This window comes from Vigna unguiculata, chromosome 6 (assembly GCF_037176805.1).
Source record: "Vigna unguiculata cultivar grain cowpea cultivar isolate G323 ecotype 2 chromosome 6, ASM3717680v1, whole genome shotgun sequence".
In the NCBI taxonomy this organism is placed as follows: Eukaryota; Viridiplantae; Streptophyta; class Magnoliopsida; order Fabales; family Fabaceae; genus Vigna; species Vigna unguiculata.
In genome coordinates this window covers 40,131,289-40,150,206 of record NC_140797.1, presented here as the reverse complement: position 1 = coordinate 40,150,206, position 18,918 = coordinate 40,131,289, and the positions used below count along the sequence as shown (strand labels likewise).

At 31.8% G+C, this 18,918-nt stretch overlaps 2 protein-coding genes across 2 annotated transcripts; one reads left to right on the top strand and one right to left on the bottom strand.

The window, feature by feature from the left end:
- Positions 1 to 261: 261 nt before the first annotated feature.
- On the top strand, positions 262 to 1,923 carry LOC146885889 (ethylene-responsive transcription factor ERF060-like; the record flags this gene model as incomplete). Its single annotated transcript, XM_085675124.1, has 2 exons — positions 262 to 592; positions 1,567 to 1,923. Coding segments are annotated over 2 exons (522 nt in total), but the record flags the coding sequence as incomplete, so codon positions are not given.
- A 3,693-nt stretch (positions 1,924 to 5,616) lies between these two features.
- Positions 5,617 to 11,305, bottom strand: LOC114189057 (uncharacterized). The gene is made up of 5 exons (XM_028077761.2): positions 10,426 to 11,305; positions 7,853 to 10,124; positions 7,507 to 7,567; positions 7,192 to 7,415; positions 5,617 to 6,081 (listed from the first exon to the last, which is right to left on the bottom strand). The coding sequence occupies exons 1-5, from the start codon at positions 10,538 to 10,540 to the stop codon at positions 6,027 to 6,029; spliced, it is 2,727 nt and encodes a 908-aa protein (XP_027933562.2). The 5' UTR covers positions 10,541 to 11,305; the 3' UTR covers positions 5,617 to 6,026.
- Positions 11,306 to 18,918: the final 7,613 nt, after the last annotated feature.

Below are 18,918 nucleotides of genomic sequence, written 5' to 3'. Positions count from 1 at the left end.
TAACGAAACGGATTGTGGAATCCGTTTCCCAGGAAGCTGAAACAGAACTCACATTCCGTTTCGTTTTTATTTTTTGATTTTAGCTGAAACGGATTGTGAAAGCCGTCTCCCAGAATGCTGAAACGGAACCTGAAATCCGATTTGGGTGTGTTTTTTGATTTTTCATTGAAACATAGTGTGAAATCCGTTTTAGACTCTTTTCTGTGCATGCATGTGAGTATTATATTTTGTTTCTTTTCTGTGCATGCATGTGAGTATTAACATTCCAGATTCAAGTGGGTGGTTGAGATCAGACTCCCCAATAATCGCACTCGTCTCTGGCTTGGTACATTCGAAACCGCTGAAGAAGCAGCTTTGGCATACGACAACGCAGCGTTCAAACTCAGAGGAGAAAACGCGAGGCTCAACTTCCCTCATCTACGTCACCACGGACCAAGCGTCTACGATGACTTTGGGACCTACAAGCCTCTCCCCTCTGCAGTGGACGCCAAGCTCCAAGCCATTTGTCAAAGCTTGGCCGTCACCACACACAAGGAAGAAACAGCAACAACATCGGAGTTTGAGGATGTTAAGGTGGGGATTCAGACAGCCAGTGGCGGATCTTGACCAATAATTATGGGGGAGCCAAATTAATATATTCAAAATTTTGAACTTGTATTTAATATGAACACCATTTTAGATACACTCTCATAATTTCATCTTTTTTACTAATTGGATATTTTCAAATTTGAATATGTTTTCCTGTATAATATTGTTTCAAAGAATTAATATCAAATTCATCATCACCTATAATTTTTGTAACCTTAAGAAATGACTCCTCGAATTGAACAATTGGATTATAAGTACAATATTCTGGTTTCTGTAAAGAATTTGAATTTGTTTTCATTTTCATCTTCGTGGGTAGTTTTCCTTTTATTATTTTTGAAAAATAAATATAAATTCTTTTACTCTTCATCAATTGACCTATTATTTTTAAGTTTGAAATTCAAAAATAGTTTATCATAATCTAATGAAAAATTCAAAGATATAACTAATAAAAGAAAACTCTAATAATCAATTCACAATTGAAAACTTGTTATGAAAAAACACATAGTACATTAATTTTTCTTCTATCTTAATAAAAAGTGAACATACAAAGGCTCATGAGATAAAAAAAATAATGCTAACTATAATAAATTATAAAATTATAAATTACAAAATTTTAAAATAATAATATAATAGAATAATAAAATGATATAGATGACAAGTCAGACATAGAAAGATAATAATTACGTCAGCCTCTTAACAGTCACATCATTCCATTAAGAAAAAAAGTTAATATCAGATACTTGATCAGTACTCGAGGGATCACACAAATTTATCACAACTCAATTAAAAATTATCAAATTTATCATGAACCTAAAACATAATTAAATTAAAAATAAATAATTTAATTTTTATTAATTTTTAATTTAAAATTTTATAAAATATTAAAAGTTTAATATATAAATTTTAAAAAATTAAAAAAAAAATTTGGGGGGGCCGTGGCCCCTCCCTGCCCTGTAGAAGCTCCGCCGCTGCAGACAGCATCCTCGCCCTTGTCGGATGAATATTCCTCCTCCTCCTCTTCTTCTTCTGCAGGCTCCTCTTCACCTGAATCCGATATCACTTTCTTGGATTTCTCGGATTCTTATGAAGCAATGGACAATCTTGGGTTGGACCTGGAGAAGTATCCCTCAGTGGAGATTGATTGGGCAGCTTTATCTGAGTCATCATGAACGATTAATTAGTTATCACTGTTCTCTCTGTTGAATATTGGTTTAGGCTTTCCGTACTTTTGTATTTAGGTTTGGTTTTTTTGTGCGTCTTGGGCAGCCACTGCAATCAAACTTTTAACTGTTGCAGTTGCTTTAGTGCAGATAGGTGAGTCACAGTGGTCATGGTTTTCTTGGTCTGCTGGTGTTTTTTTATTCCTTGCGTGACCAGGGGAGCTTCTACTTCTCTTCATGTTCATACACTAATTTACAATCGATGATTAAACTAATTTAAATTTAAAAGTGTATTTTAGTATACTTTCGAAATTTTTAAATCGTGGTAGAGAATTCTAACCTCTGTTATAAATGAACTACTTTTTTTCTTGAATTGGACATTTTTTCTTTGAATATATTAGTCGCGTGCAGGGAAAATTGTTGTGCTAATGCTTACAAAGCAAATATAGTGTGAAGCGAATAGTAATGATAGTTAAGAATCTGTGGAGAAATGAAGAAGATGCGCATAACTTGTGTGTCTTTGTGATCTTCAATTTTGGCTTTTGAGATTGTTGTTGTTCACTTTAGATGTAATTGTAAGTATAAAGATTTTGATTATGGTAGAAAAAGAATGTGAACGAGATCTGAAGTTGCAACTCAAAGATAGTAAGAATTGATTTCGTGAGGAAGGGATAAAGCTATAATCCTCCGCGTTCCTTATTTCCTACTTTACAACCTTTAATTATGTGACTTTGCGGCAACATAAAACAAAAAGTAAATAATCATCAATTTAAATAAAAAATTAAAAACCCCTTTATTTTTATAACTATGATTTAATACCTATAAATCTGCAGGATAAATGCTTCCTCATATACACTTATTTAAATTAAAAATGCTTTAACATAGAATGAAGTAGTTGGTAACATGGTTATGGCTTTTTCAATGCATGCACTGCTTCATGGCTTCTGAAACGTTATGACTACCTCGCTCATGAAAAAGAAGACAATGATCTCACAACTCTCCAATTGCTGGCAAAGATGCCCTCCACCTTTAAAAGTCAGACCCAAATGGGTCCTTTCAAAAATTTAACATACCTTTGTATGTCTTCTTCTCCATCCATATATATAATTTAGCTTTTGAATTACAGACATGCATGTGCAGGTTATTATTAGAATGGTCATGTAAATTCATGAAACGTTGATGGTTGTGGGTGGTTCTTTTGGGTTTCAAAAACTACTTTCTCTTTCTTCCTTGTTCCTTTCTCTTTCACGTGAAAGCAAGGTTTGGCTTTCTTTTTCTTCCTTTTCTATTTCTCTCTCACGTAAACATATCAAGCCTGGAATGGGTGTGTGCTTATGCAGTAGTTGGTGTAGGTGGGGGTTTCCGTGAGTTTGAGTGCATGGTGCATCAGTTGTTGGTTTCACTGAAGGGTTGTTATTATGGAATGTGTTCTCGTTGTAGAGTGAGGGGCTTACGTTTGAGGAAAACTCAAAAGTTCCACTTCCACAGTGACATACATGGACAGTGAATACACATTCCGTTTCACATATTTAATAAACGGATTATGTAATCCGTTTGGCCAAAAAATTTAAAATTTAAAATTTATGAGAAACGGAATACGAATTCCGTTTCATAAAGTTGTGAAACGGATTCTGTAATCCGTTTCAAAAAAAAATTTCAAATTTTTTTGAAACGGATTACAAAATCTGTTTCCCAATTTTATGAAACGGAAATTCGTATTCCGTTTCCCATAAATTTTAACTTTTTTTTTCGCGAAACAGCTTACGTAATCCGTTTCGTAAAGGTTTGAAACGGATGCCAGAATGCGTTTCATACAAGATTCTGTGTTGTTTTTTGAAACGGAATGTGGAAGCTGTTTAATAGTTTCTGAAACGGAATACGAATTCCGTTTCACATCATAAACAGAAAAAAAAAAAAAAAAGTTAAAGCTCAAGGACCACACAAGAATGAAACGGAGAATGAAACTGAGAAAATTTTAAATGAAGGCACACGAAGATGGAGAAAAAACGGGAGAAGAAATAGTATCGTTTTGGGGGTGCAGTTGGCGACGCAGTAAATAAAATTTACTGCATCCCTACCCACTTTCACCTAAATATTAAATAAGGGTATAATAGTAAATTTTGGGGATACAGAGGAACTGTTGAAGGTGCAGGAAGAAGCGCCCAACACACGGGGGACAAAATTTACTCTTGGGCCACTCAACTCGAGGCCCATTAGGAATATCATGAAACTGAAATGGTTTAAAGATTATGTAGGATTGGTTAACGATGGCTGCAATATCTTTGTTTCAGAAGAATAATGTTGTTAGAAGGTTTACTAGATGTCTCATCAGGAATGATTGAGCTTTCAGTATATAATATATAATATATAAATATATAAATACAGTAATAAAACAGGAATAAAATTTATATCAAATAAATAAATGGACTCACAAGTATGTTATTTTTTATAATATTTTTTCGTCCCCGTCTTATTATTTAGATGATACTTACATTTGGATTGGGATGAAATTTATTACTGTTTTTATTCAATTTTATTATATATTTTTGTATTTTATTTTTAAACTAATAAAAAAGTGACGTTTATTAGGAATTACAAAATTTTATGAGTTCATCCTGTTTAATAAACTTTTTCATGATTTTATACTTTTTAATACATTTTGAACCATTAAAGATAATGTTTTAAAAATAATATATCAGAGAGCATATACAGCACAATAAAAAAAATCATAGTAAGTAATTAAATTTAACTATCGTGATCAAATATAAATAAAAATATGAACTTTTTTACTTTAATTTTTTTTTTACTTTTAAAAATTTGAAAATTGATATATCTTATTCATGCAACATCAGCTAATTCTTGCGGTATCAATATATACTGAAAACCTTGAATCAATGTTTCAACATGAAAAGGGAAAGTCACTGAAAGTAATTTCAATTTGAATGCAGATAAATGAATACTTATTTAACGTGATCCTACCAAACATGAATTTATTTGTTGAAGATTGTTAATTTTTTTTTCCAAAAAAATAAGTGTATTTTAAATAAAAATTAGTAGTCAATTTTTTTTTTCATAAATTAAGGGATTAGTTTTTCAAAAGAGTTAAAGACCACTGAAAACAAAGTGTAGCAAAAAGGCTATAACGTCATGGATATATTTATGTGTTCAACTAAGTGAGTGGCTAGAAGTAGCCTATCTGAATTAAAGAAGGTGCTACGGAAAGTATTTAGTGTGTGTGCAGTTATGATTAGTTGACTCTACCTGTGACATGCATCAACATAAATACAACAATCAAAATTTGCTTTCAGCTTTTAATATGTTTCAACCACGTTTCTGTCTGTAATGTGTGTTAGTGTTAGGTTTGGATGAGTTTTTTCTCCATTCAAACCCTACTTTTTCTAAATGCATAACAACAAACACCTGGTATTCAACTCCATCGTAAGCTGATTTCTTTTTCGATTTCACTATAGATGATTGGAGTAAAATGTCAGAAAGCATGTGGGTCCGCTTCATGTTAATTAACTAAGAAATTTTACAAACTTCAGCTATTAACGATTCCACAGTGTGACGTCAAGTAATATTAACCGTACTTACCTTAATGACCAAGTAATACGCAAGGTTATTTGGTGGGAATGAAGAAAGAGTCATGGCCAAATATTATAATCATATACAATATATTACAGATAAAAAAATGGAGATATATGCATAGGCAGAATATGACTTTTACCTATAGCCCGAAACAATGTGATACTAAGTCAATAATTCTTGTTTAGTTTTCTTCCATTATAAATAGTAAGATTTTTGTTACATCTAATCAAAATTCTTGCACACAAGATAGAAGAATGCACAGTAGTCTTGTTCCAGATCATAAAAAAAAAAATAACATTTCCATGATTCAATTAGAAACGCATAACTACAAGCTGACCAAGGAATAAATTTCAATTTTTTTTACATCAAATTCTACACTACATGACTTTCCGCACAATTACTTTTACTTTTCCTAAGACTGCCTGATATCAAGCGTAGAACTTCTAATGCAGTTTTTTTTTTTGGTTACCTATAAGCATTTTAAAAAAAATTACAATTATATATGTAATATAAATTCATGTCAAAGACAAACCCCTTGAACTTGTCTTGCAATGGAAAATTTTCATTAATCTTGCAAATATCTCCAGCTTGTTCCATTAGCACGTTCCAAATAATGTTTTCCGAATCAAATGGATGAAAAAAGATTCATCTTCTCCAACCTGTGGTAAAATATTTCTTTCTACGTTTTGATTATGTAGAAGCTCTAGGTGCTTTCATGCCAAATCCATGCTTCACTTTCTCCACTCTGTCACATTGTCAGAAAAGCACAGGTTGAAAATCAGCCAAAGCAAAATGCTCCTCTTCAAGATAAATAAAATTTAATGGAATATGAACAAATTTATAAAAAGTTAAATGCTGGAATCATAGTGGGAAATGAAGTAAACACAATCATGTGGACTTAAGTTCAGACAATGTACGGAGAAAGAAAGAATAATCAATCTGGGGAATAAAAATGATATAGTCTTCAATCCGAAGCTTCAAACACGACCATAAAATTAGAAGTAAACCATCCGCACGTTTGCTTGCCTGTTGTCCACGTGAATTTGTACGTCTCTACAGAAGCTATCAGGCTTTAAATTCAGCATCTTTTAATCCTTTGACTTGATATTTTACATTTCAGATGTTGTTTCTAAATATTCTATGTCAGGCTAACATTTGATAGATATAAATTTAGTACATGGTCATTTGCAAGTAGAAGATATATACTCAATAGAGGTGTAATGGCTCGGGTTGAGTTGAATTGAGTTTAGTCTAATTTTCAATCCAATCCAAATAAAAGAAAGGAGTATTACTGTCAGAGAATTGGGTGCGACCCGCTTACATCCCTCCTCAATGAGAAAAAATAAAACATGACAACATCATAAGTGTACCCTAGATCACTAGTAATAGAGATTACCCATCTTTTCAGCTGTTTTATTTTCTTCATTTTCACCAAAAAAAATTGATAAATAAAATAGTGAAAATTGAAGACAGAAAAAAATTTAGTATATTATATCCCTTTCACATAACAACAAAATGATTCACAAACTATCAGCTGCAGCTTGCTGCAAAAACCATGCCTCTCACCCATGGTAAACCTATAATGATTGGCAAGATTCTGATTGTTTTATTTCTAACCTAAAAACCATCTTGAAATTGCCAAGTGAAAATGTGTATCTTGGAAACCTGTTTCCAATCTAGGGCTCAAGATCACAGGCAATTGTGAAAATTAGAGTTGCTAGTAAAAAAATGATGAAAATGGTGTTTTAGCAAATCAGTAACAACATATCATCTCTGTGTATAAAGTAGGAAAAAGAGTGAACTTAAACAAAAAAGGAAGACTAGTATTAAAGATTAGGAACAGAACAGCACTTACGTTGGTGCCAGTTTGCCAAGGCTGTCCAGCTCTTCACCTGTGTCTTCATCCAGGACTCTCCCAGAAATTTCAATGATATATGATCTATCTCTATCTGTGGGAAGTCCTCTCCCTGCTAGCAAATCCAAGTCTTTCGGGTGAAGTTCCCTACCGTTCACAAAAACACCAGTACCCCCACCAGAACATTTTTCTGGCAAGGGATGATTGAACTCGTCTATAAATGGCTGCAGGAGCAATCACTTCATTTAGTTAATATGATTAGCTTATGTCTCCAAGCATACAACAAACAGGTTGTGATAGAATGGTATAACTTACAGGAATTATTCCAAGACAAGGCCCTCCCAAGACACCCCAAAATCCAGCCCGAAAATCATACCTGTACATAAGAAAATCTATTAGTGCACTATAAGCAATCAGCAGAAAAATTATGGTTAGTTGAAAAGCGCATAATAGCACAACTACAAATGTAATTCTGTAAAGGGAATGTAGACATGAAACTCAGTTTTATTTGGTCAATGGACATTTACTGCAGCCAATTGCAATTTAACTGAATCCACAAACAACAAAAGGAGTTGATTGGAGATCTCAGATATAAATCAATCTAAAAGAGCATCAGGTATAAATAATATGGAAGGTTACAACTGACGTAAAGCATACTAACCAATAATTTCCAGGCTGGATTGTTCCTGCTAGCTTTTCAGCCTTCTTGACAACACGATCAGATAATGGCTGCCCGTTTACAGTAACGTTGGTTTTACTACGATCATCTGTATGATTAGACCGTGAGAAATCTCGGAAGCTTTTTTTGATAATGTTTGCAAAAAATGAATCACCCCCTTTGTTGGATTTATGATTATCGTGTTCTCGACTAGCATATCCAGAATCCTGGGAAACACCTGTGTTTGAATAATCATGGACATCCATCTCGGTAGCAAGTGCGGCCTCTTTCAATGAATTTTGACGAGATGACATCTTGTCCACTTTTGTCTTCTCTTGCTCTGAGCGACTGCTTTGGTTTCCTTTTCCAAACCGATTTACAGCATGGTTATTATTGGAGTAATCAAAATACTCCTGTAGAGGCGAACCCGCAGGAGGAGATAAAGAATCTGTAGTTGGCCGATGAATGGACTTAGTGGCCTCCCTTGGATCAATCATTGCTTCCGGACTATGTTCATCTTCAGAGGTACTGAGAGATGAAGAACGAAAACTTGGTATCTCCAGGGACTTGTTAGAGTTCAAAGCACCCATAGAGAGAGGTTCCCTGTCTACAGAATGAAAATCATAACCAGAATAATCATCAGATGAAAAGTTAGCACCAGTCCTGTTGGCATGAACTCGGGAATGTGACATACGGCTACTCCCAACCTCATTAGAGCTGTTATCACCTCTAGAGGGAACTCCCTTTGTTTCTAAATTAGGAGAAATAATCAGCTTATTATTGATGACAGCAAAGCTTATTTCTGAGGAACAAGCCCCACATTGAACTTTCTGCCGACGATTTTTCACTAGAACCAATGCCTTTTTAGGCAGTAACAGCAACTCAGAACAATTATGACATGAGATGAAGGGCGAACCACCAGCTACAGGATAGCAACGCTGGCTACTAGTAGCTAACATTACTTTGCGGGGACGAGTTCGAACAAAACTACCCATCTCAGAGTTGAAATCACTACCCCATCTTGCATGTAATTGGTTTTCACGATAAGTCGCAGGAGGAATGGCTGTTCTGGAATTATGAACTTGCGGACCAAATGCCCCTGGGATGTCATGATGGTATAACATAGGATCATTTGGAATATCAGGGAATCTGCTGTTAATGAATGAAGCAGGTGGTGCTGGCACCGAACATCTTCTTTTGTTATCATAACAGTGAAAACATGAGCAAGAAGGTGGATGAAGCATTGCATTATTATGTGAGTATAGTTCATAAGAATCTGGATTAGTATCAACATACCGTCCAGGATAGTAGGGATGTAATGGTTGTTTTGGGAACTGGTGTGGACCTCTCCTCAGCATTTGGGATGCAAAAGGATCCCCATATCGATTTGGATTATGCATTGAAGGAGGGAAGTTGGGCATAGCCATGTCATGACTACTTGGATAAGGGTACGAATCATGATGATGATAGTTGAAATGAGTGGAGCCTGCCACATGCTTATCAGTGCCATAAAATTGCCTTGAAGTTCTGTTCAACCCAGATGATCCATCTGAAAACCAAGGATCGGAGCCACCATAGGGATGAGGATCCGGAGGAATCGTCCTTTCATCAGGAATAATCTTTTCCTTTTGGTTGCTTACCAATTCAGAAGACTTACTGAGGTGGACCTTCAACTCATCTAGCTTCCTTAGAAGCTCAGCTCGATCCTGCTCAAGGTGCTGAACCATGTCTGCACCATCTGCTTCATTGCGATTCCTCCACGATCCCATATATTTACTAGAAAAGCCATTCGAAGGTCCTTCATCAGGATACTTGGAAGTGGAAAATCTCACACTTTCCATCTCAGTTCGTGGCTTTCTCCAAAACTCCTCCATCTCAGTTCTCTCTCCATTCTGCCAATTAGAAATTCTCCCGGAGAATTTAGACCCATTCTCACGACTAATTCGAGACTTGTGTGGTTCCTCCTGTTCTCTTCCTATTGATTTACCCGCTTCATCTTTACCACCATTGACATCAACATCATCATCAAATACCCCTTTCTCAATAATACCCTCTGGTTGATTCAGAAATTTCTCCTCCATGTTATCTACTTTATCCACATCCCTTTGAATTTCGTCCCCTGAAGGACCACTACTGGACTTAGCATCAACGTCCGAAGCATCACTGCGATCCACTAAGCCCTTCTCCAATGAACTTTCCGATTTACCAGAATCTCCTCCAACTCCAACCTTCCCGTCATCCGACAAGCTACCACTCACATAACCCTTATGCTTCGCTGCAAATTAAAACCAAACGCAACTAAAATTAGAAACTAAAAAGCCTAACCCGTTTCCAATTTCTTTCCCACTACAAAATACAGGATCATGCTACTCTGCCGCATGTAAGACGCAAACAAAAACTGATTGAAAGTACGAGATCGTTCACAAACAATGAAGTAAAATATGAAACTGCAAATTTCAACCACAATTTTGTCTAATGAGAATGTCTTAATTTTATTAAAGAAATTCGGAAGCACGTCAAAATCAAAAGTGAAAACAAAACCAATGTGACAACACAAGAGAGGGGGGAAAAGCTACCTCGAAGAACCGCACCACAACCACCACATTGATAAACAGAGTAATCGGCGAGTTCGGGAAGAAGATTTTGACACTTTGGGCAACGCACCAATCGCACCTTGGCCGAGTCCGACATGAAGAAACGTTGAAGGAAAAGGGACTAGGCAAACAGTATCAACCCCAGCCGAGAAGAATAAACGTTGAAGCACATGAGAAACGAAATGGGGAGAAAGCATATAAAAGAGAGTGTTTGTTTCTCCCTAAAGTGAATGCTTGGCTTCTTGGAAACAACAACGTTAGAAAGGGAAGGGTCGAAGGTGGTGATGTCGTTAAACAAACAACGCTTTCTTTCACAAAGTGAAAGCAATAGGTTCAGAGGGTGTGTGAGAGAGAGAAATAGAGAGGACTCAAAAGAGAAAGAGAAACTCTTTTTCTCGCTTTTTCTTTTGGCGCTGCAGCTGCTGCTGCATCTTCTTTTGGGTTTTCTTAGTATTTTTCTAAGAATCCAAGCACCAAAGACAAGGAAAAAAAAGAAAGGAAGAAGGGGTAATTAATTAAGAATCACAGCGGGGACAAAATTTCCTCTGGGAATCTAAGAATCTGGGGAGGTTAAACTCTGAAAGCTGAAATTATCATGAAAAATTACTGAAACATCCTGATTTAATTTGAGTGTTTGGGCTTCAAAGAGAAAGAGTGAGGGATTAAAATAGTGTACGAGAAAAACACGGGATCATTTTCCAAGGTTGTAGTGTACTGGTTCTATGCCAACGAGGAGAAACGACCAAATAATTGTGTCCAAAAACCGAAATGAGTAGGCACGAAACGACGTCGTAGGAGGAATCCCCTTTGGCGAGTTGCCTAATTTGTGCATAGGGAAGCGAGAATAGTAGAAGAAGTAGCAGTGGTTTGAGACAGAAACTAAAATCTAAAACCGCAACTTAGTGGGTTAGAATCGAAGTGTGAGGTAAAAATTTATGACGTTTTTCTCTTCTTCTCTGCTCTCTGCTCTGATTCATGCACCAATCACCTATCAATAGGGGCATTTTTTTTCATTTATTAGATTCTTACAAAATTCTACTGCAAATTTACCTGTTTTCTTTCAATTACCATTTCATAATATCCAAAATATTCAAACTTTTCTGTCAGAACCTGTCAAAACACTTAGCTTCTTAAAATTGCATCTAATCACATATTTAAGAAATAATAATGATATATGTTTTTCGCAATTAGTGTGAATTAGTTTGGGTTTAATATTTTGAAAATCTTTTGTTATAAGTAAGATGTTTAATTGAAACATAAATTAGACCATTTGATAAAATAATAATAAAAATAGTAGTAAGGTTGTGATATAAAATTACTCCACAATAAATATTTTTATTTATTTAGATAAATGTTGAACTCACATTTCCTTATTCGTTGTGTCAATACAAGAATGCATGCAAATGTAATTTGTATCATTTCAAATTATTGCAGTTGTTGTTGTTGATCATTACCAACATCTCAGACTCACACACCATTGGAGATGCTCAAGAATTGTTTGACAAAATGTGTTATATGGTCGTAATTTGATTATTATTAGCACGTGTTTTTCTTATACCAGTTTTTGCTTAAAAGGTATTTGACAAACTGTCTGAGAGAAAAATTGCATCTAGGGTTCCCACTATGAATGTGTTTTGATTTGTACCCTTTCACACCGTTCACACGCATAAACCTATTCTGGGCAAGGCCCAATAAACCTTAGAATGCGAAAATTATGTTAATGGCAAAGTATAATTAAATTTTAATCAGTAACAGTTTTGGCCATTGCCCTAATTGTCTATCTTTCTAATTTGTGGCATGGTTAAGATCAATCTAAACCAAAGATTGGTCCAATATTCCACAAAGTTCACGAATTGTCATGTATGTACACGTGATACTCATAACTATTTTTTCCATCAATGATTAACATTATTTATAGTATCCTTGTAAGTAAATTACTTGTTTTAGAGAAGTTTAATTTTATTTTGTTTGGAAGTAAGTTTTAGGAATAATATTTTATTTTATCTAGCTATCATGACCAAATGCTAGAAATCCAAATTCACGGATATTATAAAATGAATTAATTAACATAAAAAGTGTTCCCATGTTTTTGTGCACAGCTTTCACGAAAAAAAACTGAAACAAAAAAATGGTAGACATGAAAATTTTATCTTTTTCTTTTGTTATGTATCTTTCAAAACTAAAATGAGAGAGAAATCCATGGGTGTCAACACAAACATATACTGGTATAACTATGATGTCAACATCGCAGTTTGGTCCACCACATCACCTAAAGATGTTGGAGTCATCCATTATTACTGCCATTGTTGTCTCATTGTCATCACCTTCAAAGTTATGCTCACTCCATTCATAAGTAATTCTCTAATATATTTTATCACCACTGTTTATCATTATAAAAGTTAAAATAAGTTTGGTAAATTAATTTTATATCTGAAAATCAGAAATAAAAATACTAGTGTAGTCGTGAACATAAACATACACATTACACGTTAAACTACATTAAAATTTTGTGTCGTTTATTTTTCTTTCTTTATTGTCTTGTTCCTAACATCTCTTACCGATAATAAAGTACATTTTATACAATCATGTAATAATTTAGAATTTTAAACTAAAATAAACAAAATCTTTCCTCTGCTTGGTAAACAATACAGGTCGTGAAATAAATTCATAAAAGATGTGCATTTTTAGTAAAAAAAGCTCTTATTTTTATGATATGTTGAGTGTGGGATGGGAGAAAAGAAAGAGAAACTGAAAAGCAAAGTTATGTGTAAAAGAGAAATTTGGAGAAAGCATAGATTTTCACAATTGAGAAGCGTTTACCAGAATGAAAGTTATACACAAAAAACAACTCACTGACATCAACAACAACATTTCCTTTCTTTATCACTATGGGAATTTGCACACCAAGCTTGCACCCACTATTCTGAAATTAGAACAATTCATAATTATTATAAATCAGTTTATAATATTTTTACATATTTTATTTATTATTTTAAATATAAATACTATGCGCAAATTAAAATGTTAGGTTCTGAAAAAATTGTCACAGTTTGTGTTTGAGCCAACTAGTTTTTAAGATAGAGAACTAGGTGAAATTGGTTAGTGAAGGTAAGAATAATGACATCATTAACAATTATAGATACGAGAAAAAAAATAATTTATGCTATAGTTGTAATGAATTATAGAAAAAGGAAAAGAGCAAGGACAGTTGCAACTGGGTGCAAAAATACAAGTATTAAAGAACAAAGATAAAAGAAATAGCAGTGAACTTTTTCGGAAGATGGCAGTGGATGTATTATCACAATTCATGCAAAATATGATCGCATGAAAATTATATTTTGATGGAGCCACTTCAAGAAATAATAAAGAAAAAAACATTATCGGATCCTACATCAACAACATAAATAAATTTGTGTGTATAAATGAAGGAAAATTCTGCATTTTGAATTAGTATTTTTAATGGATTAAATCATACCCACAAAATTCTATTATATATCATTAAATGTAAAATTGAAATAAGTTAACACTACAATTAATCTCATATTATAATTTGCAAACATAATATGTTGGTAATAACAAAAAATTGTTAGTAATTTCAATTTATTAAGAGTAAAAAAATCTGAGTAAAATGATATAGTTAATAAATTTTATTCATGAATAAGAAAATCTATTGATAATTCCTGCCCATACAAAATGTATTAATAAATGTCGCGATTTGATTTTTTTTTCATCATTTTTCTGTTTCTCCTCTCTTTTTTCTTCATTTTTTCCTTCCTTTTTTTCTTCTCGATTTGACCATACAAAATTTATAAATATAAATAACACATTTTTTAATGATACCCAAGATTAACAAAGTTAAAGAACATTCTTTAAATTATATAAACTAAAAAAACATTTTAAACTTGAGAAATGGAATTAATTAATTTCAAAAAGTTAAAAGATTGAAACATATTAAAATTGTGTTGTTTTGATGTTTAACTTAAAACTAATAAAACAATGACGGGTCTGGATTTTGTTGACAAAGTTAGTAAAATTTGGATCTGATTAGATGGAAGTTAGAAGCTGGTTTTGGCAGTGAAGTTAATGTTATATGTATAATTAATATTATATACAAACCTTGTCCATGTGATTAACGCACTCCATAATACAAAGTCGCTAACAAAATTAGTTGAATTGTTCTTAGTAATCATGATTTAGATTTTATATTAGTTTTTTCATTGTGCGTCTATAATATACTAATTATTATTAATTTTGATATTTTAAAATATATTAAAAAATATATATTTAAATTATCAACATAATATATTTTTAATATTTAATAGAAAATAATACTAAAAAAATTAATTAAAAAAATGAACTCATCGTAGCATAATAACAAACCTACCAAACATAAAATAGTTGTTGTTCTAAAATAGAACTTATTTGATTGTTTCTTTTACTATGTTTTATGGTGGTTACATCTTCGATGAAAGAAAGTCAACGGCTTAATTGATTAACTAAAATGCTTTGTTGACATATATGCTTTGTATTAAGATATAGTTTTCTTTGTATTTTAAAAGAAACAAATTCAGTTTTAACATAAGTTAATTTGTAAAAAAAGATCAAGCTCCAAAATGTTATTTTTTCAATATAAAATGTAAAAGAATTATAGATAATTTTTCTTCTTAATTTTTTTTTTTTTTTGTGTAAAAGTTTGTTACTTGGATACATCGGTTGGTTAAGCTCTTTCAATTCTGAATATGATAATATAAAGAATTTTGAGGTAGAACTATTCTTTCTTTTTCTTTTTTTTTTTATTCATCGGAGAAAGATTCAAAAGCCTTAAGAAGAGGCAAAATATGGAAGGTGACCAAATGTTAATACAGGAGCCAATCACACTTCAACATTTCCAGAGGTCAACATTGTCACTCTGATTTTTCAAATATATATATCAAATTAAAAACCAAGTGGGAAAGACAATTGTTTTTGTTACAATTAAATTAATAACAAGTATTATTAAATTCTACTGATAAACTAGTTTCATTAAAATATGTGATTGCTTATTTTAAATTTAAATTAAAAACTTAGTCAAGAAAGTTGAATATTAATTTATTCAAATAAGTAAAGTGTTGATAAGAAAGAAAAAAAACACACCAATCTTAAGAGAATATATCAGACATGAGATACAGTATATATTCATTATTGAAAAAGTCACGTATGTTTAATAACTTAAAATTCTCATAAAATTTAGATGCTTTTAAATATTACATTTGCCTATTTTATAACAATAAATTTGTTTATAAAATTTGCATTTCCTTAATGCTTAGTTTACAAATAAAAACTGTTGCAAAATTATGTAAAAGTACACAAAAACGGCATTCATTAGAGTGATGAGATAAAATTCTAAAAGGGTAGGGTATTGAATAAACATATATTTTGCAAAGTTTCAACCCACATTCTGTATATTGGTTTTATATGATTCCTGCTTCATTGGAAATTCTACTTTTATAATATATTCTTTTAGTCCTCAATAAAAGAAGGATACGAACAATATCTTATATGATATATAGAAACATAACAATTTACAAAAAAAAAAAAAAAAAAAAAACTCATGCAGTTCTTTTTCTATTCTTCGTTTTCACTTTTGTTTATGGATTTTTAATCTCGTAATATTTTTTAAATATATTTTGTATAGTAGGGGTCTTAATTTAGAGTTTTCATAAAATCTTTACTTTGAAAAAAATCATTTTATTGTTATGAAAGTATCTTATTATATTCTCGTAACAAAAAGAGAAAACTTAAATTATTTATTTATAATTGAAATGAAAATTTAATCTTATATTATACCATGAGATATAAAATTTGGGTGATGTTTTATTTAATACACCCATTATTTACCTTGTACTTAGGGAAAATTTTATTCCAATGTATTGGATCATGACAAACAAGAAAGTTGTCAAATCTATAACAGTATAACAATATATAAAGAGGTTTTCTCTTTTGTGTTCATATTTCAAAATTTCAGTTTTATTCTTTAAAATATAATTATTTATTAAATTTTTGAAAATTGACTACTATTTTAGATGTTTTTTATAAAACGGTCTATCTCTGTTTCTTTTTTTTTTCTTACTATCAATAGTTATTCTCTCATATTTTCTGATATATTTCATTTTATTTATAATAAATATAATTTTATTTTATACATTAATTTAATAAAATTACAATATTATTACATACTAATATAATATCACGCATATTTAAAAAAGTATACACACATACACAACAACGCATGTTTTTACCCTAGTAGAAAATAAAGAAAATGTTTAACTTTTATAATTTAAAACATACATAGCCATCAATTCTTTAATAAATAGAGTAACATTCTATTTTCGAATATCTATACTCCAATTCATTGAGTTGAGTCCTTTGTGCTCCTTTGACTAAAAGCTCAAAAAGAAATTGAATGTAGGTTATGCATTTCTATCTATAAACTTGGAAAGGAACAAAAAACCATTAAATTAAGTCATAAGATTTTTGTTTTATAGTAAACTCACATGACCCACTTTCATTTTTTTTAGAGTTTTAAATTTTATCCTTGTAAAGAGAAATTTTCTTTTTGAAGGAAGAAGTTCAATCTATATGAAATAAATCCTCTGGACTTGAAATTTTGTTGGAATGAAAAAAGCAATTTGCTTTTGGTCTAAAAAAGAACTAAAAGTGTCAACATGCTTTCGTGTTACGACCCACACAAACATTGGTTTTCTCATTCACCTATATCCATTCGGGCTTTCTCTATCATGGGCTCTTGACAAAAACCTAATAGGTTCAAAGCTTATATTGGGCTTTATCCTTTTGCACCCCCATAAATTCTAACTGCAGTCTTTATAATTTCTAAAATTCTTTTTTGTAAAAGTGACTTCCACGTACCTTTTCAGAATTTTCAAACTAGGATTTATATTTTGGAAAAGATAGTGGTCCACTCAGAAGTAGGGAGTGAGTTGGAGAAGGACAAGATGCACTTCATCCAACTATTCAAATTGTGGCTTCCACTTCCACATGCCAAATTCCCGATTTTTTTTTCTCTAATAAAATTGTATCTTATAAGGACCACTTATCTATACACGTAATAATTTTAAAATTTGTCAATTCAATACATTTGATGCAAAATTGCAATAGTATAGTAAATTTGTCTATCATCTCATGGCTTAATAGGAAAGCTGAAATAAGACGTTTGAAAATATCTTTCGTATCACGCTATCAAAAAATTAATGAATAAAATGATAAAAAATAATTAATTATTGATCAATTTAGATATCAATTTATAAATTATAAAATATTAGTAACTAAAATAATTTTAAAAAATTATAATTGAAAAATAAAACTTTAATTAAGGAGTTGTTATCTAAATATACTTTTTGTCATCATCTAATAGTTTGTGTAGTGTGTTTAATTTATTATTAGAAGTCACCGAATGAGTAATCTTTTATGTTTCCTTGAGGAAAACCAGAAGGAGTTGCGAGAAGGTACTTACATGGAATGACCGAAAAACAATTATAGAATATTGATTGTAACATCAGGTGACTGTGCTATTTGTTCATCTTAACATCATATCAATCGACATGACAAAAATAAAACAAGTCATTTATTGCCATCCTTAAAATTGCTATAATTATATAATCAACTCAATTTGTCTTTTCCTTCAATTTTTCAGTTCTCTTAATCTTTTTTTAAATAAATTTGTTTGCAACGGTAAATATTTCATGTAATCTAACCAAACCAAAAAAAAAAAACTCAAAGGAAGCTTATCTAAATGATGAAAAGCAAAAACACATATCTCGTGTCTCTCGCTTTCTGTGTTTCATGTCCCACTAATAAAACATCGACACGTGTATCACAAAATAATTTTAAATTTTGAAAAAAAAAAATGTTGATTACACAATAAATAATAAAGTAGAAACGTGTATTAATTATAATTAACTAATTTGTCAGTGACGTTTGAATTTTATACTGAGTATGAGTCACCTCCACACTATCTTAACTTGTTTGTATTTTCTATTTTTATTTGAGTTTTGTGGATAAAGAACCCACCTTTCGAGCATAGAATGGTAGAATAGAAGCATTATGAAACTTGTTGGCCACTATCGTTTGTGATGTAGAAAAGAATCGCCGAGTGTTACCGAGATATTTATTAGTGCATGGTTTGTCTCTTGAGCCCGAAAACCACACCACATGTATGTCTCATCAAGCTTATGTTGTCTCCACGCTTTTTATCCTCCAATCTTTGGGGCAAGATATATTACGCAACTTGGGTACTCGCATATCTCTAATCGACAACTTTTGAACAAAGTGTTATAGTAAGGTTTAAGCAATTTAAGTATATGCAAATTGTGGTCGGAGAACAATTCTTAATGTAAAGTCAATTACACTTATAATTTTTTTACTTGAAAAAAAATTATTAAATTACTTAAAAAATCTTGAACTATTTTTATGAACACC

Coding starts and splice junctions, on each gene's coding strand:
- LOC114189057 (XM_028077761.2), bottom strand. CDS start 10,540: ATGTCGGACTCGGCCAAGGTGCGATTGGTGCGTTGCCCAAAGTGTCAA. Junction 10,125..10,425: donor TTGTGGTGCGGTTCTTCGAG/GTAGCTTTTCCC, acceptor TTTAATTTGCAG/CGAAGCATAAGGGTTATGTG. Junction 7,416..7,506: donor CTTGTCTTGGAATAATTCCT/GTAAGTTATACC, acceptor TTGCTCCTGCAG/CCATTTATAGACGAGTTCAA.